This window comes from Phoca vitulina, unplaced genomic scaffold (genome assembly GCF_004348235.1).
Source record: "Phoca vitulina isolate PV1807 unplaced genomic scaffold, GSC_HSeal_1.0 scaffold68, whole genome shotgun sequence".
Classification (NCBI taxonomy): domain Eukaryota; kingdom Metazoa; phylum Chordata; class Mammalia; order Carnivora; family Phocidae; genus Phoca; species Phoca vitulina.
The window spans coordinates 4,973,344-4,995,772 of NW_022589771.1; the positions used below are offsets into that span (position 1 = coordinate 4,973,344).

The 22,429-nt window shown below is 51.8% G+C and overlaps 1 protein-coding gene across 1 annotated transcript; it reads left to right on the top strand.

Moving 5' to 3' along the window:
* The first annotated feature begins 3,710 nt into the window (after positions 1-3,710).
* Positions 3,711-3,971, top strand: LOC116624532 (keratin-associated protein 12-1-like). Its single transcript, XM_032392539.1, has one exon. It carries the CDS (start codon positions 3,711-3,713, stop codon positions 3,969-3,971), a length of 261 nt encoding a protein of 86 aa, XP_032248430.1.
* The last annotated feature ends 18,458 nt before the right edge of the window (positions 3,972-22,429 follow it).

Below are 22,429 nucleotides of genomic sequence, written 5' to 3' on the forward strand. Positions count from 1 at the left end.
CACAGTCAGCCGGGCTGCTCACAGACAGGGTGTCTACACAGTCAGCCAGACTGCTCCAGGCTGGGGCATCTACAGTGTCAGCCAGACTGCTCATAGACGGGGCGTCTACACGGTCAGCGGGCTACCGTTGCCCGGGAGAGAATGAGTCGGCGGGGACGGTGCTCCAAGCCCGCAGCACGGTGCCCCGCTTCCCACGGCCTCGTCTTCCGCGGCAGCCCTTCCTCTCCCTCCTCCCAAATCCCTGGGATGACGCGAGCCCACCCGGCCAGTCCAGGACGGCTCCCATTGCAAGACCCTCAGTTCACCCCGTCTGGGAAGCCGCCGCGCCTATAAGGCTGTATCCACCCGTTGTGGGGATGAGGACGTGGATATCTCCGGGGCCACGAAGTTACCCACAAAGCCCTGTCCCCCCGAACGGGAGAAGGAGGAGGTATACTCTTCTAGGGAGCGTACACTTTTAATTTTTAGACCAGGTTGGCTCCGCATATTAATTGCTGAGCAGGAGACCTTTTTACCTAAAAGGGGTCAGATCAGAAAGTTAGGGATTCGCCCTCAGTCCCACCCAGCAGAGTAAGAAATAACCTCACTGGTTCAAGGGACAAAGTGGGACAAAGGAAGCCCTGGGGGCCCATCAGGCTGAGCTAGGAGCACCCACTCGCCCAAGAGGCCGCCTTTGAGTGGTCAGTGCCCTGTGCACGGCCATCTGGTAACCTGTGGCTTCTCTGCAGAGGGAGCTTTCCTGGATTCTGGGAGCTCCCCCTGGAGGAAGCAGTTTAGGGAAAGGCGCACACACTCGGGTGGACTTCGAATGCACTCTGGGATTTATTAGACCTTTGTGTTGGTGGCTGCGAGCCTGGGCACTCCGCACCAGCCAGGTGGGTGCTGGGTGAATGGCCAGGCCGGGGCCAGGGACACTGGGGGCGACTCTCTCTGCCTGGTTAGCTGTAAGATGGTCAGTCGGGTCCAGAAGGTCTGAAGTGGATGATGTCTGGGCCGCCTGGTAGGAGTTCGGAGAGCGGCCACTTCTGACCGCACGGAGGAGGGGTCCTAGGAGGCCATGGGCTCAGCTGCAGTTAGGGGTGCCGCAGGGGACAGGCCTGCAGACCAGGGTGGGGCAGGAGGGCTGGCAGCCCCCAGAGGACTGGCAGGAGGGGGCCACATATACAATGGACTTGTAGCTCACGGGCAGGCACACAACTGGCTTGCAGCTCATGGGCACGCAGCAGGACGTCTGGCAGGAGCTGGGCATGCAGCAGGACGTCTGGCAGGAGCTGGGGGTGCAGCAGGTCACCTGGCAGGGACTGGGCACGTAGCAGGACGTCTGGCAGGAGCTGGGCATGCAGCAGGACGTCTGGCAGGAGCTGGGCATGCAGCAGGACGTCTGGCAGCTCACGGGCACGCAGCAGGACATCTGGCAGGAGCTGGGCATGCAGCAGGACGTCTGGCAGGAGCTGGGGGCGCAGCTGGCCTGCTGGCAGCCCGTAGAGCAGCTGGTGAAGTACATGGCGGTGTGGGGCTGGCGTGGAGTCAGGGTGGAGGACAGGGCTGGTCCGGAGGTTCCTTCCCCAGGCAGCCTTTATACCCGGGCTGTGGCATCCTGGCAACAAGCCACACAGGTGCCTTCCTCCTGGTTGCCTGATTGTCTGCCTCCTCCTCCTCCTCCCCTGTGCGTCTCTTCCTGGAGTTTCTGGGGGAAGTGACTCGGTTCAGGAAACTCTGCAACAACTGGAGGCTCAGTGTGACCCAGCAGCCCTGTGATTTCTGGACTCAGAGCCCAGGTTGGATGGTGAAGGACCATCAGCGGGGGATAGGAGACCCCACATCAGGATGTTCAAGGTCCTCCCCAAGCTTACATACCCTGTCCTCTGTCCACATAAGCACCATCCTGCTCGCCAGACCAGGGGTCCCCCGTTTTGATTTGGAAACTCCGTGATCCAGAAGGTCTTCCCAATGGACCAGAGCCAAGCAGCTGGGCTCCTCACTGGGGACAGCCGTGGCCATGTCATCCACCATGTCATCCAGTCCCAGCTTTGTGCCCAGCACCGTGCTAAGCCTTTTACCTGGATCAGCTCATCACTGACTAGTCACCAATCCTTGCTGCCATCCAAGGGGTAGGTGATACCCCACTTACATGGAGGCGCAATTAGATTCCATGATGTTTGCGCACTCGCACCACTGGGGTGAACAAGCAGGAATTTGAAGCTGCTCAGTTTCACTCTGGAGTCTGTGGTCTTTACCGTTGTGCCAAATTATGCTGGGACTTTAGGGGTTTTCTGAGGCTCTTGGGTCTGTAAGTTAGAATTAAAAAAACAAATTTGGGGGCGGTGCCTGAGTGGCTCAGTCGGCTGGGCATCCAACTCTTGATCTCAGCTCAGGTCTTGATCTCAGGGTCGTGAGTTCAAGCCCTGAATTGGGCTCCACGCTGGGCATGGAGCCTACTTAAAAAAAATTGGGAATTTTGTCCATTTTTTATGCTTCAATATCATTCTCTTCTCCTTGGGTTAAAATTGCTTATTATTAGACTTCTTGATATTGTCCATAGACCCTCTTCATGATTCTTAATTTTGTTCTCTCTTTTTCAGATTGGGTAATTCCTACTGATGTGTCTTCATATTGACAGTCTTTCTTATTCTGTCGGCCCGGGACTGTGATGCCTGGACTCAAGCTGTGTGGTCTGCACTTGTCCACCTGCACCTGCAGCCCAGCGCCCACACTGCAGGATTTCCCACTGTTCCAGGAACATGCCCATTTCTGCAGCAGCGTCCTCACGCCCCCACGGCTGCTTCTGCTTGGAACACCACCCCTGCCCCATCCATGTCACCCACATGCCAGCTCAGCATCGCCTCCACACAGAGGTCCCCAAACCACTCGCCAGCACCCCTATTCCTCTCTACCTGCTGAACCTGTTTTCCTTTCTGGGACTCAGCCTGCTCTGCAGTCATTTCATGCATTAACTTTCATGCTCTCGTTTATTCATTGCCCCACAAGGCTCACGAGCCTAGGACGTCTCTGTAGCCAACACACAATATATATTTGTTGCATGAACAAATCAATTATTGTATAGATTACTAGGAGGCAGAAGTTGGTCACCTTTCTATAAAGGGAAAATAGTAAATATTTCAGGCTTTGCAGGGGCATGGTCTCTCTCATAACCACTCTGCATTATAGTGCAAGCCCTAGACAATACGTAAACAAATGAGCATGGCTGTTTCCAATAAAACTTTATTTACGAAACAAGAAGCAAGCCAGATTTGTCCCACAGACTTCCCTGCTTCCCAGTTTACAGATCCCTAGTTTAATGTTTTCCTATACAAAATAAAAGCTCAAAATGCATCACTGCCTCGAAGTCACCACTGAAGGGCATGAGACGAAAAGGAATAAAGGACGCGGTCCTGAGTGGAGTGTGGTGTTGTGTGCACATTACTGGCCTGGAGAAATAGCACGAACCCCACGCACAGGCAAACCAGAAGATCCTGTTTACAGAAGAAGAAATTGGCCTCTAAGCTAAATGTGTTATAGAGGAGCATAACACAGGAGAGTGCGTCCCACAGATGTTGGGGGAAACATGGTGGAAACAACTATGAGGAAGTCAACAAGTTGTGCTTCTGTGTTGCCCGGACGCCTAGAGCCCGGGTATAAAGGCCGCCCAGGGAAGGAGCCTCCAGACATCACCGCCCTCCTCCCTGACTCCACTCCAGCCCCACGCCACCATGAGCTTCACCAGCTGCTCCACGGGCTGCCAGGCGTCCTGCTGCACCCCCAGCTCCTGCCAGACATCCTGCTACGTGCCCGTGAGCTGCCAGCCCACCGTGTATGTGGTCCCCTCCTGCCAGTCCTCTGTTTGCCTGCCCGTGAGCTACAAGCCCCTCGTGTTCATGGCCCCCTCCTGCCAGTCCTCCGGGGGCTGCCAGCCCTCCCGCCCCACCCTGCTCTGCAGACCCATCTCTTGTAGCACCCCGTCCTGCTTCTGACCATGAGCCTCCCACCCAGCTGCTCCCAGGGCACAGGGGGCCACACCTGCTCCCCTCCTGGAACAAGTCTTCAGTGGCCTCCAGGTTCTGCACAGGGCAGATGAAGAACATGCCCAGCGGACCCTCTGAAGCTTGTGGCAAGGATGTAGCAGGATGATCTGGATCCCTCTGTGACCCTGCCTGTCCCCTCTGGGAGGCCCTGGTTTCCGGGGTCCTCTGTCTCCAGCAGGGAACCAGCCCTGTGTGAGCCAAATAAACCGTGCTTTCCTGATACAGCTTGTCCTTCTGGTTTATCTTCATGTATTTTGAAGTTCTTTTCTTGAAGACATATGCAGCCATAAGCAGAGCAGCCCCTCCTCAAAGAGCCCTCTCTCCAACTGCCCAGCTGGAGGTGGGGGGTCCTTGGAGGGTGCAGGGGGAAGGTTCCCTCCCCACATCCACCACCTGAGACTCATTCGTAGTTGGGGAAGGGCAGAGGAAAAACTACCCGCACTGAATAGGGGATGGGAATTGGAGCGCTACAACAGGGAGGGCAGGGAAAGCTCACACACACCCACCCCAACTACAAAGTGGAGTCTGGCCATTGCCAGGAAGAGTAGCAGGAAGTGAGAGAGCCTCACCCTCCAAGACCCAGGCACACAGGGCCTGCTCAAGACTGACCCTGGGATAGGACAATGGAGCCCTCCTGGCCCCAGCTCAGCCTGACTGGTACAGCTGCAGGAGCAGTGGCAATCCCTGGGGGGAGGCAGGCCCGTGTAGAGGTCCCCTCTGTGTACCAGGCACACAGAGAGAGCTGAAAACTTAGGGCAGAGCAAGAGCACTGTGTCTCTAGCCCTGGCCTGAAGTACATGCCTGGAAACCCACCACAACGGAATCCAAAGTCTTAGGTACCTTGGAGGTCATCACAATAACAACAAAACCCAAACCAAGGTCAACATCTGAGTAGGTTGATCCAAACTTCCCCTACCACAATGATGACCTGACAGAAGAGACTCACCCATTTCCCGGAGGAAACACTGTTTATGTCCATTTCAATTAATACATGATAACTGATATTCAATAAAAAATTAGAAGACATACAAAAAAGCAAGGAAAAAAGATCAATCTATTGTCAAGGGACAAAGCTAGACTCAAAGCTCAACAAAACTGAACTCAAAAATGACCCAGATGTTAGAGCTATCAGACAGAAACAGTAAAATAACTATGATGAGTGAAATAAGTCAGACAGAGAAAGGCAAATACAGTTGACCTTGAACAATGTGGGGGTTAGGGGCACTGACCCCTTGCAAGTCAGAAATTCACATATAACTTTTGACTCCCCAAAAGCTTAACTACTAATAGCTTACTGTTGACCAGAATCATTACTGATAACATAGTCAATTAACATATATGTTGTATGTTAATGTATTATATGCTGTAGTCATACAATAAAGTAAGCTAGAGAAAAAATGTTATTTAAAAACCATAAGGAAGAGAAAATACATTTACATTACTGTACTGTATTTTTTTAAAAAAATCCATGCAATTCAAACTCATGTTCTTCAAGGGTCAACTGTACTGTATGATCTCACTTATATGTGGAATCAAAATAATATTAATAATAATAATAATAATTCCAGAGGTGGGGGCAGGGGGTGGGTGAAATGGGTGAAGGTGGTCAAAAGTTACAAACTTCCAGTTATAGGACAAATGAGTTGGGGAATGTAATGTACAGCATTCCTATAAAAGAAAAACACCAAGTTAATATGTTTAAAGAAATAAAAGAACTATAAATACGAGAACAGAGCAAGAATCTATTAAAATAGAAGAAACAAACAGACTTGAGGGAAACAACGAAAACTCCTAGAAATAAAAAAAATCAAGTAATAAAAATGAAAAATTTAGTTGAAAACTTAAAGAGAATATTAGACACAGCAGAAGAGAGAATTAGAGAAATCAGAAGGCAGATCCAAAGAAAATATCCTAAATGCCCCAAAAAGAGTTTAAAAAGTAGCAAATATGTAAGAGGAGTTAAGAGATGTGCTAAATGATTGGGGGGACATGTGTGGTAAATTCATAAATAAAAGCATAGGAATGATAAATGTTAAATTTAGAATAACAGTTACATTCAGAATGGACTAAAGCATTGAATCATGTGGGGGATGTAAGGTTTCAAATGAATAAACAAATAAAATAACTAAGATTAATAAGTTAAATCATCAAGGGTAAAACATAGACTACATGTAAGAACAGATGGAGAATTTCAACAGAGAGATGGGTACTATAAGAAAGAGTCAAAAAGATTATGTAAAAATCAAAATACAATATCAAAAATAAATCCCTTCAATGGGCTCATCAGTAGACTTGACACAGCCAAGCATGGAATCATTAAATTTAAAGGTAAGTAAATAGATATAGCCCATATTAAAACCCAAGGAGAAAAATAGTAGAGGAAAAAACAAGAATAAAACATCAAAGAGCTCTAGGACAATATTAAATCATCACTAATGCATGTAATTAAGGTCCCAGAAAAACAGGAGAAAGAGAATAAGGCAGAAGAAATATTTAATTTCTTAAAATTTATGAACTTTCTGAAAATAATGAAAGACATAAAATGATAGATCCAAGAAGCTCAGAGCACCTCCAGTAGGATAAATCAGCCCCTGACTCCTACAAAAAATAATGACCTGGATACATCATGAAAATCTGACTATAAAACCAAAAGAGAAGAGGAAATCTTGAAGGCATCTGCATGAAAAAGACATGCTCCATACATAACAAAGATGAGAATTTCTTCAGAGTCTAATTAGAAAGCATACAATTCAAAAGACAATGGAAAGACATCTTTAAGATACTAAAAGGAAAATCTGTCAACCCTATGAAGGTTTTAAGAAAGCATCTTTAAAAATTAAAGTAAGGGGCACCTGGGTGGCTCAGTCCATTAAGCATCTGTCTTCGGCTCAGGTCATGATCCCAAGGTCTTGGGATCGAGCCTTGCATTGGGCTCCTTGCTCAGCAGGGAGCCTGCTTCTCCCTCCGCCTCTCACCCACCCCCCCAAGCTTGTGCTCTCTTGCTCATTCTCTTTCTCTCTCAAATAAATAAAATCTTAAAAAAAAATAAGTAAAAGTTAAAGTGAAATAAACACTTGCTCAGATAAACAAAAACGGAGAGAGATTAACCAACCACAGACATGCACTACCAGAAATATTAAGAAAATTTCTTCAAGCCAGTGATTGGGAGAGCAGAGAGAAACCTGATGTACGCAAGGGAAAAAATGGCTCTAGAAATGATTCTAGAGAGAAGCTCAATATAAAAAGCTTTACAAGATAATCGACTGTCTAGAGCAGACACTGTCGCAATGCACTGGGGGTTCTTCACACGTGTAGAGATAAAGGAGACAGCAGCCCCTCAGACGATGTGACGTGGAAGTACACTGCTACAGAGTCCCCACACCACAGAGGAACGGCATAATAGCATTTGGAGGTAGATCGTGTTCTACTAAAGGTGTAAATTATAAACTCTCCACCAATCCACTTCGAAAAGATGTGTAACTGATGAGGCCAAAAGTAGAGATGAAACGGGATAATTAAAAATGCTAAACCTGAAAAGAAGAGAAAGAGAAAAAAAGAACGGATGCACAAATTGAACACAACCAGCAAGATGGTATTTTACACCTCAGTATATCAACAACTCCCATTAAATGTAAAAGGTCTAAACACCAAAATCAAAAGACAGATTTTTAAATTGGATAAAAAAGCAAGACCAGCTATGTGCTATCTACCAGAAATCCCACTTTATTTTTTTTTCAGAAATCCCACTTTAAATATAAAACCATAGTTAATTATTTCATATAAATGTGTTTCTATATATGCTTATATACTACATATGTATATAAGCATGATGTGTATGCTTATGTTTATGTATATAGTATATGCATAAGCATAATCAAATATATTGTTGGTATTATCATTTTGAACAAACCATTATGCCAAATCAATTAAAAATAAGAAAAATAAAAGTTATTATTTTACCTCCACTTACTCCTTCTTCATTGTGCTTCCTTAGTTTATATAGATCGAAGTTTCTGACCTATATTACTTTCCTTTTCTCTAAGGACCTTCTTGCAAAGCAGGTTTACTGGCAGAAATTTCCCTCAATACTTATTTGTCTCAGAAAGTCTTTATTTTCCCTCCACTTTTGAAGGATAATTTTGCAGGGTATAGGATTCTTGGGCGACAGGTTTTTCCCTCTCAACACTTTAAATATTTCGCTCTCCTCTCTGAGGAGAAGCTCGTGTAATTCTTGTCTGTGGTCCCGTTTAGGTAGGTGTTTTTTGCCTTTGGCTTCGTTCAGGATTTTTTTCTTTATCTCTGATTTTCTGGAGTTTGGAAATGATGTTTGCAGGTGTAGTTGATTTTTGCACTTACGCTGCTTGGTGTTCTCTGAGCCTCCTGGGGAGGTGGTTTGCTGTCTGACGGTAGTTTAGGGGATTCTCAGTCATTATTGCTTCAGGTACATCTTCTGCTGCTTTCTCTCTCGCTTCTCCTCTGCTGTTCCCACTTCACAGAGGTCATACCTTCTGTGTCGTCCCACAGTCCTTGGGCGTTCTGCTCTGGTTTTTGTCTTTGTTCCCTTTGTGTTGCAGTTTTGCTGGTTTCTGTTGATATATCCTCCAGCTCAGAGATGCTTTCTCAGCCATGTCCAGTCCACTAAGAAGCCCATCAAATGCATTCTTCATTTCTGTTACAGTGTTTTTGTCTCTAGTGTTTTTTTCTGGTGCTTTCTTAGGATTTCCATCTCTCTGTTTACGTTTGCCCATCTGTTCTTGCACACTGTCTGCTTTACCCATCAGAGCCTCTGGCATATTAGAGTTGTTCTGAATTCCCGGCTGATAATTCCATCATGTCGGCCATGTCTGGTTCTGTTGTGTTCTCTGTCTGCAAATGTGTTCTTTAGCCTTTTGCCTTGTGATTTTTTTCTCGATAGCCAGACATGATGCCCTAGGTAGAAAAAACTGCTGTAAATAACCTTTAGTACCGTGGTGGTGAGGTGTTGCGGGGGGGTCGGGGGAGGAGATGCATTCTGTAGTCCTGTGATCAGGGCTCATGCTTCCAGTGAGCCTGTGCCTTCTCAAGAGTTTCTCAGTCTTCCCCCCTTACATGAGAGAGGATAGCTAGAGGGGCTGAGTTGGGTATTTTCCTTCCCGTGGGTCAGTTAGGCTGATAAATCCCTTGATGGTTAAGCTCTGGTTAATAGTTTTTTCTGAGGGAGGCTTGTTAAGAATGCTCTGCTGTATTTCAAGACAGTTCCTTTACCCCTCACCCCCCGCCAGAAGCATGAGGGGATTTTCCTCCACCACCAAGAGTTTTGGAGGTAAAACTCACAAAAGTGCAGGAGCCCCCCCATCCATGACTGGGTCCCCTGAAGTTTTTAATCTCTCAGGTTTGTCTACGTTGAGCCTCCAGCAACTTGTGAATTATTGTCCGGGTTTCCCTGCCCTGGCCCCAGCCCCAGCAAGTTGTGGTTCTCTGTATTTGCCTGTAGGTGCCTCCACTTTGGGGGGGGCAGTGGTTTGCCCTGTGACCTCACTTCTCTTACAGATCTAAGAAGAACCATTGATTTTTCAATTTCTTCTGCTATTTACTTGTTGTTAGGACAGAGTGGTGACTTCCAGCTTCTCGCATGCTGGACCAGACTACCACGACTCAGAGAACAGCCCCCATGAAGAGGTGCTACATGGTCAGGTAGACAAAACTACATGACCAGCCGTGGCTAGCCGGTCTCTATTACCAGCACAGAGGGCGCATGAGTGTGGGAGCCGTGGGGTGAGGAGAGGGGGCTATGCTCTTTACTGAGACCTGTGTAGTTACCTGCTGCTGCTGAGCACCCAGCCTTCCAGGAATAGAAGGCTGTTGAAGGCCAGTTTGGAGGTGACATCTCATGAGGAGGGTGCACCATCCTCTAGAGCACCGTCAGACACTCCACATCAGTGGCCTTTTTTTTTTTTTAAGATTTTATTTATTTGAGAGAGAGAGATAGTGAGAGCAGGAACACAAGCAGGGGGAGTGGGAGAGGGAGAAGCAGGCTCTCCGCTGAGCAGGGAGCCCGATGCAGGGCTTGATCCCAGGACCCCGGGATCATGACCTGAGCTGAAGGCAGACGCTTAACGACTGAGCTACCCAGGTGCCTTCATCAGTGGCCTTTATATGGTATTGAGTCCATAATAGATAGAAAGCATGAGTCTGGAAACCAAGGGATGGAAACCAGGAGGGTCCCTACTTACCATTTCACCCAGCGACCCACTCGGGGAATTTGTGTGTGCCAACCCCCACCACTGTGAGCTCCATGGGTTTAGAGGTCCTGGTTCCCAAAGGAGGTCTGTTCCCAAAGGGGACACAACAGGAATCCCACTGAGGTAAGTATTAGTTTTCCACTGTTTATAGGTTAGTGTTTCAAACTCCTATAAATGCTAGCAGTGTATACATTACATAAATAGAAAAGATATGTGTCTATCCACACACAGAGTTTTGTAAGGTGCTTATCCTTCATCAATTTGATCCTCTGGGTAAAACATCAAGGACACTTCTTCCATGACCACACACATAGATCTACCCTGTTCTTGTTAGTGCCCGTGTGGTATTTCCTTATACAGAGATGCTGAAATAACATTGTTCCTCTATTAATGGTCTTCATCTTGTGTCTTTTGTTGTTACTGTTGCTATCACAAACAGTGTGATCATGAACATGTATATCTTTGTGCAAGCGTTTCTGTTGGGCTGATTCCTGGGAGAAATATCCACTTTTTAAAGGAAGAGTCAGTGGGCTCTGAAAGACTGGATGCCCAAGGCTATAGTCAGAGCACAGCCGACCACGTGTGTACAACCAGCCCTGGTCCCCACTGAGAACTCCTGCTCAGGGGGCTCTTGGAGACAATGAATGAATTGACTGTAGAAGCCTCCAGAGGGGGCTGCAGGAGCATCCCACCCCGCTGACAGCCGCTGCAAACATCTGACAATATGAAACCAGCAGTCACTGAACCTGGGGACTGTGAGCCTCCCCTTGGCCGAGCGACACGTCTCACATTGGTATCCAGTAAACACATGGAGCCCAGGAGCCCCCACACTCGGTGCTGGGGCAGTCCTGAGGTAACGAGGCGAGGCTGCTGATGAGACAGAGAGCGGGCAGGCAGAGTGCCCCCAGGGAGCGCACTTGGTAACACACACCCCCGCGCCCAGGCGCGTCCAGATCCATTCCATTGAAGGCAGGGCTCTGGAGGAAAGGAGACAACGCTGCTCTTGAGTGGGTGGCCTCGAGAGAGGCTCCTCTGTCTTGTCCCTTTCCAGCGGGCGGTGGGGCTGACCTGGAATAAGGCTTCTCTTCTGGTATCTCCTCCAACCTGTTTTGTCCATCTCTGGTGAAGGAAGTGCTGCCTAGCAACTGGAGAAGGGCAATGACGTGCGTGGACTATTCTGTCCCACTCCCGTGACACTTGACCCTGGTTGATTATTAGCGCACATACCGTGGAGGCGACAGCCCCCCTTAAAGGAAAATGAGTTCTATAAAGTCACCAAGGGGCAGTAAGGGGGCGTTGGGAAAAGCCTGGCACCCGAGCAGGTGCCAGATTTTTCAATTCTCAGAAATAACCTTTCTTCCCAAACCGGAGGGATTCCTTGGGCAAGTGGACAATAGGCGTTAAGAAAACTCTTTGAAATACGATCCATTCCATTTACTTTCTAATCTGTAAAGCTGCAAAGCAAACGAGAGATTTCCTGGTTCCCCTGACATTTAGAGCCTTTATGCTTTGTAAGTATATTGAGCAAGTACAAAATAAGATGGTGTAGGCGACTGACATCGCACTCACGGGCATTCTGCATCTCCTTCTAGAAGAACGTGTTAATAATTTACATCTTAACTAAGAGTTACTGTTGACACAGCGGGGGAAAGGCTTTTCAAAGAGCCACTTGGATCACCAGGCAAATAATCCTAGATAAGCATTTGCTTACCCTGAGACTCAAGTATCTTGGAAACTTTAAGGTATTTCCTTGGGAAAGTTAGTCTAGTTTCTCCCCTCCCACAGTAAACTGGCACCAAAAACCCCCCAAAACAAAACAAAACAATCAACAAAAAACAAAGAGAAACCCCACTTGTTCACCCAAAGGAGACAGGGTGCTTTCAAAAATCTCATAGTCCCAGACTCAAGAGAGGGCAAGCGTTATATCTGCTCAGTGCTGTAGGACAAGCCTCAGGGATTCCTGCCACGCTGCAGGTCAAAATCCCTATAAAAAGGAAAGGGAAAGAAGTCATCCCATATTTCCACTTCCTAGAGAACCACTGTTCAGACTTTGGTACGTTAAAAAAAAAATCCTTTCTCTGTATTTTGTGTGGTGTGTATTGCGGTGGTAGGGAGTTTGCTTGTGCTTTTTACAAAGTTCTTTTTATTTTTTAAATTTTTTTTTATGTATTTGACAGGGAGAGACAACACAAGCCGGGGGAGGGGCAGAGGGAGAAGCAGACTCCATGCTGAGCAGGGAGCCCGATGTGGGGCTTGATCCAAGGACCCTGGGATCATGACCTGAGCTGAAGGCAGATGCTTCACTGACTGAGCCACCCAGGCGCCCCTCTTACAAAGTTCTGGTCATGCTGTTGGTCTAAATTGGTTTCCTGCTTTTTTTCCACAAGTCTTGTTTGTGATACAGACTTATGAGTAAAAGGGATCACTATGCTAGCCGTTATCCTCCAAGTATGGGTTGTCGATATTGTTTGCACAATTAAAATGATCAGCTGTATTGAAATAAGGAGGAAGCCTAAAACTTAATGAAGACAGACCCAGGGGCGCCTGGGTGGCTCAGTCGTTAAGCGTCTGCCTTCAGCTCAGGTCATGATCCCAGGGTCCCGGGATCGAGCCCTGCATCCGGCTCCCTGCTCGGCGGGAAGCCTGCTTCTCCCATTGCCCCTGCTTGTGTTCCTCTCTCGCTGTGTCTCTCTGTCAAATAAATAAATAAAATCTTAAAAAAAAAAAAAAGACAGACCCAGGCTTCGGTGGTGGGACGTCTTTCCAGCACCGCTAAAGCCCCGTGGAGAACGGTTTGACCTTGCGATTAGATCTCAGTTCACAACTGCTCTCCCCAAATCTAAGGCTGGTGTTTCTGATCATTTCCGTGATGTTCTAAGAGGATAGGAAGGTGTGATTTTTAGCCTTTGTGATCGAACGACTGAAACCCCAAGGACAGACTAGGATCCCCAAAGCAGCTCAGGTGGCTTCCTTGTTTTCTCCGCTGAGACCTTGCTTCCCTTCCCAGTGAGATCCTCACCTTGCTTTCGTGCTGCTTCTTGGAGCTGACAACCAGGAGCTCATGCCGAACCACAGGAGCCGCGACGGGCTGCGCCCCAAGCCCACAAAGAATGAGCCGCAAGCTCCCTTCTTACCGCGTGCTGTCGCTGTCGGCCTGCCGGGCTGTTAGGGGTTCTGTCTCAGAGCTCACCCTTGGGGCTGTTGTTCACATTGTCCCCTCGCCCCCCAAGAGGATATGTTGAAGGCTGAACTCCTGGTATCTGTTAATGGGACCTCATTTGGAAATAGGGTCTTTGCAGATGAGGTCACACTGGGTGAGGGCCGGCCCATAGGAAGTGCCCTGTAAGAAGAGAGCAGTTCGGATAGCGATGCAGAAAGGAGCCACGTGAAGAGGGGGACAGGGAGGGCAGCGAGGCAGCTACACGCTGAGGGACAGCAGGGACCGCCGGCTGCCACCAGAGGCTGGAGGAGGCACCGAAGGACTCTCTCCTGCAGGTTTCAGAGGGCACACGGTCCTGAGGCCACCTTGATCTGGGGCTTCTGGCCTCCAGAGCCGTGAGACAGAGCATGTCCGTTGTTCTAAGCCCCCTGATTGGTGCTGCTTCGCCACGGCAGCCCTAGGGCACTGACAAGGACGGTAAAGAAGAGAAAAGGCGGGACAGCGTCTGTGATGGTGGCAGACCCTAACTAGCTTGTGGGAACCCAGACCCCGCCCTCTGGGCAAGCAGGTGCCTCCAGGAGCTCCACGGGGTGGGGGCGGGGCTCCTGCAGCATCCTTCCTCCCAAACCACAGCCTGGGGGTCACTGAGCCCCACGAGGCCCTCCTATTAGCAGCAACGAGCCTGTGTCAGCCCTGTGACTTACCTGCTTTCACTGTCATTTCTCCAGTGTCCGGGGCCGGCTGTGGAGGAAGCAGTCAGGGTAGCTGGATCTCAGGGTTTTGACCCCCTCCATGGGCCCCCAGGAGTGTGTGCTGGGGTGGGAACAATTCCCAGACAGGGGCGCCTGGGTGGCTCAGTCGGTTAAGCGTCTGCTTTCGGCTCAGGTCATGATCCCAGGGTCCGGGGATCGAGTCCCGCCTCGGCTCACCTTGCTCATGCTCTCTCTCGTTCTCTGTCTGAAATAAATAAATAAATAAATAAATAAATAAATAAATAAATAAAATCTTAAAACAAGAACAAGTCCCAGGTGAGCAGCTTTGGGGGAGGAGAAAGCAGCAGCCTGGGAGGGAGTGGCCTGCGACAGGCGGGCCTGACGGCACCATGAGCCTTGCAGGGCACGCCCCTCGTGGCCATGTCCTCAGGCCCTGGCTGACCTGCTTTCGTAGGCCACTGTAGGAACCACAGCCTGGAGAGCAGGACCCGGCCCAGGATGCAAAGGGCCCGAAATCACAGTCCTGATAGGATTCAAACTCACACTGAGCCTCGGGGTCAGCGTGCCAAGCTGGATTCCCATGCACGGGAAGCCGAACGTGGAGCACTCCGGGAAGGCAGCCCCAGACTCTCTGTGCCTTGGCTTGTTCTGGGTGGGGGTGGGCATGGTGGATGTCTTGATGCCGCACAGAGTATGCCAGGAGGAAGGGAGGAAATGGGTGCTCTCTGGGGTCCTCTGTGGATCCCAGCATGTGTCCTCACCTCTGCCAATCCACACCTGCTCCCCCGTGGGTGTCGAGGGGCCCGAGGTGCCCACCTGGAGTGGGGAGGCAGAGGTCAGAGGTGCCCCGAGCCTGGCAGCACAAGCAAGGGCAGCCCTCCACCCTGCAGTCACCGTCTGGGGAAGGCTGGACGGTGCCCCCCCCAAGGGACCCATGTCCTAGTTCCTGGAACCTATGAATGTGTCATGATAAGGCAGAAAAGGACCTTGCAGGTGTGATTAAGTTAAAGATCTTGAGATGGAGAGATTGTCCTGGATTATCCAGATAGGCCCTAAATGCCTTTTCAGCATCCTTCTGAAAGAAAGGCAGAGGGAGGTTTCTCTCACACACACACACATACACACACACACACACACACACACACACACACACAGGACATGGGGGAGGCCATGTGACCACAGGGACGGAGATCAGAGCGAAGCAGCCACCAGCCAGGGATTTCCGGCGGCCACCAAAAGCAGCAGGAGGCAAGGAACAGAGTGTCCCCTCACCAGCCCCATGACACTGATCTTGGATTTCAGTCTCCAGAACGCTGAGAGGGTACTTTTCTGTGCCTCCCAGCCAGCCATCTGTGGTGCTCTCCCGTAGCCGCTCCGGGGAGCTCACCCCCTCTCACGTCCTGCAGGCTCCGAGCCAGGACACTCCGCCGCACACACGGAGCCCCACCAAACGTGCAGCCCAGAAGAAAACTCTCTAGATGGGACCTTCACTGCCAAGGTCAGCCTCACGGTTTCCTGACCCCAAACACCGTCTCGTTGTTCCTGCATGTGATCCAGAGCAGTCTGTCTTCTAAGGGGATCTTCGTTCATCTGCAGCGTGCAGACCCTTTAACATGTAACAGTGGCAAGAAGGGTCCGCAGCGGGGAGAAGGACTCGCTGATGTGGGGCTGGTGGGCAGGTGCCGGCATTCACGTGTCTGGGAGTGACAATGCAGAGTTTCGGCGGCGAGGCCGCTCTGGCCCAGGGGAGGGCCCCTCGTGGGGTTAGCGTCTTTCCTCCCCATCCTTGCGCGATTCTTGGTCGTGCCTTTGTGGGGCTCATGCCTGTGTACAGAGGAGCCCGGCCAGCAGCGGACCTCGCGGTGATGCCTCTGGGAGGGCCCACGACAAGAGGATCCCTGGCATGTTGTCATAGTAGCTCGGGCACGGTTTGGTGTTCTGTCGCCCGTAAACCCAGGCTGCGGGTCCTTTTGCCAAGAGCAAACCCTGGCTGGTGGCAACAGGGTGTTCTCAGGAGTGTTAGGGCAGAAGCATGTTTCATACGGTAGAGCTTCCAGAACGTGCGGTGGAATTAGCAGCCTGAGGACATGCTTTTGCCTCCTCATCCCAGCACCGAAATCCTGCTGCTGAGGTCAGGGGAGCCCAGTCTTGGCATCTGGCATTTCCCCAGTGAGAACGTCCTTCATCCAAGTCATCAGGCCATAGTCTTTTCCCTCCTTCACGATTGCACCCGGTACCGCCTCCTCCAGGAAGCCTGCTTGGAGTAAATCATTCAACGCTGAGAAAGGCTGAGATCAGGACGCAGTAAGCTTGAACCCATGTAGCCAAGACAATCAGGGTGAGCACCAGGCTTAGTCCCCCGTGAATCATCATGGGAAAGTCACTCGCCGCCCCTGAGCCTCTACGTTATCAGATGATAGCGGAAGACAGCAAGGGGATGGGCCTCTGTGGTTGGAGGTATTTCGCGTAAGGCCCTGGGCCTGGGGCGGACACGTAATTAGCCGTGGTGAGTATCTGTTGTTGCTGCTGCTTCCGGTCAGGTCCACCCCATTGCTCAGGGCTGGGCAGCAGGCAGGCTCTGGGCGGGGCGGCCCTCGGTGATGCTGCCCTGGGGTGTTCACGTCCTGCACCATCCCTCCCCCTTGAGTGGGGGCTGGTGCTAGTGACTTGCTTTTTACGAACAGAATACAAGAGCGATGGAGTCTCACTTCCATGATTAGGTGTCAGGACTGGCTTGCATCTTGTGGGACTTTCTCCACCACCTTCTCCGCCTGCACGCTCCAATGAAGCGAGCAGCCCTGTTCGAGAGGCCCGAGCCGTCGTGCCAGGACCTGAGGGAAGCCTCTGACCAACAGCCCGGCTTCAAGCAGCCGAATCCTGCTGACACCTGCTGAGTGAGCTTGCAGGCAGACACGCCCGGCTGAACCCTGGGACAACCCGTGGCCCCAACCGACCTTGCTGCAACCTTGGGAGGGGCTCTGGAGACATGGACTCTCCCAAGCTGTTCCTGGATTCCCGCCCCACGGAAAGTGTGAGATAATAAATGTTCTGAGCATCCTGGGTAAATCTGTTACACAGCAACAGCTAACGATACAGAGCCACACCCTCTTCATGCACAGTTGTTTATTCAGTCGACAAACACATCTCTTCAAGTCATTCCTTGCTTATTAACCCCAGCCACGTACAAGGCACACGTGGAGATCCACAGACAAAAACAAGAGCCAGTCCTACTCTTTGAAGAAGCCCCCATGGTGTCTGCAGAAGGGGTGACGGGGACCACAAGGAACCGCAAAGTGCAGTGTCTGCCCGGGAGGGGCCGGCAACCTCGCAGACCGAGCTGACGGCGGAGACAGTGCTCTTGTCCTGGAAGCAGGTCTGGTCCTTATATAGCTGCTTCCCAAGACCCTCCAAGTGGGCACCTCCCTAGAGAGGTAAGCCCTGGCTCATGGAGTCCCCAGGGCCCTGGACAGTGTCCATCTCATGGGTCCATGCCTGGTGGCATACAACTGTAGGGGGGCCGAAATTTCTCTCGCCCTCAGGATCTCCAGCTGGGCCCCAGAATTCAGCAATGTAAGGCAGACGAATAGGAGAAAAGCACACAGTCATTTTAAAAAAATTTTTTTTTCAAGATTTTATTTATTTAAGAGAGAGAGGGGCGCCTGGGTGGCTCAGTCGGTTAAGTGGCTGCCTTCAGCTCAGGTCATGATCCTGCGGTCCTGGGATCGAGCCCCACGTCTGGCTCCCTGATCAGCGGGGAGTCTGCTTCTCCCTCTCCCTCTGCCTGCCACTCTGCCTACTTGTGCTCTCTCTCTGTCAAATAAATAAATAAAATCTTTAAAAAAAGAGAGAGAGAGAGAGACAAAGATAGCCACAGAGAGCAAGAGCGAGCACAAGCTGGGAGGAGAGGGAGAAGCAGGCTCCCTGTGAGCAAGGAGCCCGATGTGGGGCTCGATCTCAGGACCCTGGGATCATGACCTGAGCCGAAGGCAGACGCTTAACTGACTGAGCCACCCAGGCGCCCACATGCACTCGTTTAATGCAAGTTGCATGGGGCATGGGAGCCTTCATAAGGAAATGAAGACCCAAAGAACGGGCAACACCTACATGCATTTAAAGCAATTGGTTGAGCAAAGAGGCGAATGTGAACATAGCTACCGTATACGGGGAGGGAAAGGGAGGTCGGAGGTCTGTTTGTATAGAACTTCCTACCTCTGCTGATGGGAATGCGTCCTTCTTCCTGCCACAGAGAAGGGACCATCCCGTGGGACTTTCATCTCCTGCTTTTAGGAAGGAAGGGGACTCAAGAGAGCCTGTCTTTACACGCTGTTTTCAAGCACCTTTAGCTCAAAATCATCCGTATGCCAAAGTGGGGAGGCATATCCTGCCCCCCATCACAGCGGTGGGTTATTAGGAACCTCATCCTGGTTTCAGTGAGCCACACAGCCACCCAGAGGTCACCCCTGTCCTTGATGCACCGGATTTGAGATGATCTGGTGTGCAAAGACCCGGTCAGACTACCTTCTCCCCACTCCACCCACAGTCCCGAAAACCCGTTTGTCAAGTAAGAGAAGACAGCCCTCCCCAGTGCTAGGTCAACTGGTGAGGGGTGGTGGGAGGGATGGTGAGCGGGTGCTCCTGCCCCCCCCAGCCACGTGCTGGCTGCCCAGGCTCGGGCCTGGCATCTCGTTCTTGGCCCATCGGACACCCACCAAGCCTTCAGGAGACTGCACGGAGTCGCTGAATATTTGAAGAAAGAAAATCCTGGTTTCGGTGCCCGGTCTGCCTGGCACGAGGGTGCCTTGGGAGAGGCCCCGACCCACCGGGTGGCTCCTGAATGAGGACAGCTCCCGGTGACTCCGCTGGACCCCTGCTGGAAGCAGAGAAAGCTTGGGGCACATCCAAGCCATCTTTGGCCCTAAGTTCCCTCGCTGAAGGTCAACATGTCTGGGAAGACTTCTGTTTTATCTTTAAAGGCTGCAAAATATTGCTGTTCCATGACATAGACAGTCCCTGTTCGCTTTAAAATAAAAATAAAACTTTAGCTCTAAGGAACGTCCACTCTGAGATGCCCGGCTTGACCATGTGGTGGCAGGTGCCCCCCTCACCAGCCCCCGACTCTGCCCTAAAGCAGTTCCTGCCCTCTGTCCCTCCAGCCAGGAAGGGAGGCGAGGGAGGGTCAGGCACTTGTAAGCCTCCCATCCTCCCCCCACCAAGCTGAGGGGTCAGGGGCTGACGTCCTGGGCTGGAGTCCCAGCTCTGTCACTATTGGCCGTGTGACCTTGGGCAAGTCTCTTGACCTCTCTGTGCCTCCCTTTCCTACTCACAGGGCTGTTGGGAAGGTGAAGTGAGCTGTTACATGTGGTCTTAAAATGGCGCCCAGCAGCTGACAGCACGCCGTAGGCCAGGTTAGGGTTAGGGTTCAGGTTCAGGTTAGCTGGCGGTCCATTTCCTTTACCCCGAGAACCACTTTCCCTTCTTCCCACTCATCACCTTCACCTCTGCCTCCAGACTCAATAAATTTCTCTGCCGCTCTATCTTCTCTTTCCCCAGCTCTCTTCCCCGCTTATTCTCTCTCTCCCTCTTTTTATGTCCTATTTGTGACCCTAGGGTGACTTCAGGGGTTGGGCGCTTGGCATCAAAAGCCTCAGAGTCCCGCGGCCCCGACTGTTGGGCTTCCGGTCCAGGAACGTCTGCTCGCCGCGGCCGCAAGCACCCTCGGGCCCTGTGTGCAGGGAGGGGGCACGTCCGTGAGACGGATGGTGGCCTCCTCCTGCCAGCTTCTTTCTAGTGAGATGCATGAGGAGCTCCCTCCAAAGCACCCAGGGTCACCTGCGTCGGAAGTGATCAGTCACCAACATGTGTCACCGCGGGGCGGGTGGTGGTGCTGGAGCATCAGCCCACCCCGGTGCCCCCAGTAGCCGCCCACTCTGGCTCCCAGCCTCCTTGGGCTGAGGCTGCAGATGCATAGGAGATGCGGGGATGGCGCAGGGATGGTCCTGCTGTGCTACCCAGTGAAGGAAGCAGGACCCGAAACCTTACCCTTTCATCTTACACGTTAACACAAGGCACACTTACTGGCTCAGCCCCCAATACCACAGGCCGCGAGCTTGTGAACAATGGAAATGTGTCCCTCACACTTCTGCAGGGGGCCTGGTTGGCCGGGGGTGGGCACCGGCTCTCACTGTGTCCGCACTGGGGAAGGCAGGCGGGAGCTCTCCAGGGTCCCTTTTATAAGGAAGGACACTGAGCCCTTGGCCCCACCCTCCTCACCCAAGCACCTCCCAAGCGCCCCGCCTCCTAATGTCACATCGGACTTCAGGATTTCAAGATGTGAATTTGGGGGGCACACAAACATTCAGACCACAGCACTTACCTACAGAAAACACTGGAAAGACACCAACACGTTACAAGTGGTTTTTTTCTGGATGGTGAGAGTACAGGTGGTTTGAAGCTTTTGTTTTTCCCTTGGAATTAAAAAAAAAAAATCAGCATGAACATATATTCATTTTGTATTGAGAACAGACAATAAAAGTATGTCCAGGGATCGTGTGGGGATGACTGTAGCTGAGGGGAGTGCGAGGTGAGTGGGCTCCCCGGCAGGGGCTCTGGAGCTGGGGAGGGGGGTGGGGGGGCTCACACAGAGAGGGATGGACCGTCCCCTTGGGTACACTGGGGAGGATACATGGAATACTTAAGAGCCAGGATAGGAGGACCACTTAGAAGACCGGGATGACTGGGAACGACGGGATGGTGGTGGGACCAGCCGGGTGCATCGCCAGCCTGCATTCCACCGTGAGAGCCTTCCCGAGCCCCCCCTGCAGAGAGGATCTTCATGCACAGTCTGATCTGCATTTCCCTTTAAGGAGCCAGCAAAATGAGCGTGGTGACCACCCCAGGTTCAAGCACTCCCTTGCGCCATCCATGGAATTGGGACCCTGCAGCTTGCTCTCCTTCCAGGCGCTGGCAGGGAGGGGGTGGTACAGAAAGGGACAGGGCTGGGGAAAGGGGGTGGCCAAGCCGAGGTCAAGCGTGTGGAGGTGAAGACTGCTGAGCAGTGGGGGTTGGGGGAGGTGACCTCCTGGTGGGGTGGCTGGAGGAGGAGAGGAGGTCAGGGCGGGAGGCCAAGTCTCCAGGGAAGTCCTGGGGGCAGCAGGTGGAGAGGGATGGCATGTGGCAGTGCAGGGGTGAAGGGGTAGGGGGTAAACAAATAAGAGCCTGTGCTATCATTAAAGAGAAGCCGAGCCCTTCCCTCCCAGGTCCCCGTGTGCGGTGAATCGTGTCCTCCGAAAACACATGCTGATGTGCTAACCCCCAGTACCCATGAAAGTGACCTTCTTTGGAAATAGGGGTTTTGCAGGTGTCATCAAGTTCAGTGAGGCCCCCCTGAATTAGGGTGGGCTCTGAGCCCATGACTGGCGTCCTTACAAGGAACTGGAGACACACAGATGCACGAGGAGGCCACGTGACCCCCGAGGCTGGGGCGAGGCGCCTACAAGCCGAGGAAGGGGGCCAGGCAGCAACGACGCCCCCCCCCCCCACGGCCCTGCAAACACCCTGGTCTCAGACTCTGGCCTCCAGACCACGAGGGAACACATTCCTGTGTTTAGGCCCCGGTGCGTGGCCCTTCAATACGGCAGCCCCAGAAAATGAATGTGGGTCCTCACGGACACTGCCCACCGTAGGGGGCCCGCCCAGTCCCCGATGGACACGCAGCGAGCCCCTGGCCCCCAGAAAAGCCTCCCTGCAGAGCACCTGCACCCCCACCCCCGAGACCTGCCTGAATAAGGCAAGATCGCAAGGCACGGGTGGGGGAGGTGGGGTGAGGTTGGGATTTAGTTGTATCCATGTAAACCTCACGCTGTCCTGTCTCCGGGGGCAGGGTCAGGAGACCCTCGCTCCTCCTGGCCAAGTTCCTGCTCCAGGATGAGCCAAGCAGCCCAGTCCCCGTGGCCGATGCAACCAGAGAGTCCCCGATGAGATGCTTTGTCTCCTCCACCGCCGAGGGCTACTTCCTACCGCAGTGGGGGGTGGTGGGGGGAGACCTTTCCAGGCACATTGTTAGGCTCTTCAGTGAGGCCCAAGCCCCCAGGCATGGCCCTGCAGGGGGCCTAGAGACCCCCTCCCAGCAGCCACTGGGCGAGGCCAGGCCTCTCTTTGGGCGAGGTCATGTTGAGCATTCCAAGCTGTGACCTTCTGTCCTCCCGGGTCCCGGGTGCCCCTGCCACACCTGCCCCATCCCCTTTCCTTTCACGTCTTCCCTGTTCACCTCATAGTCCATGGCTGACAGCGCGTTTGCCTGCAGACCCCCAGTCC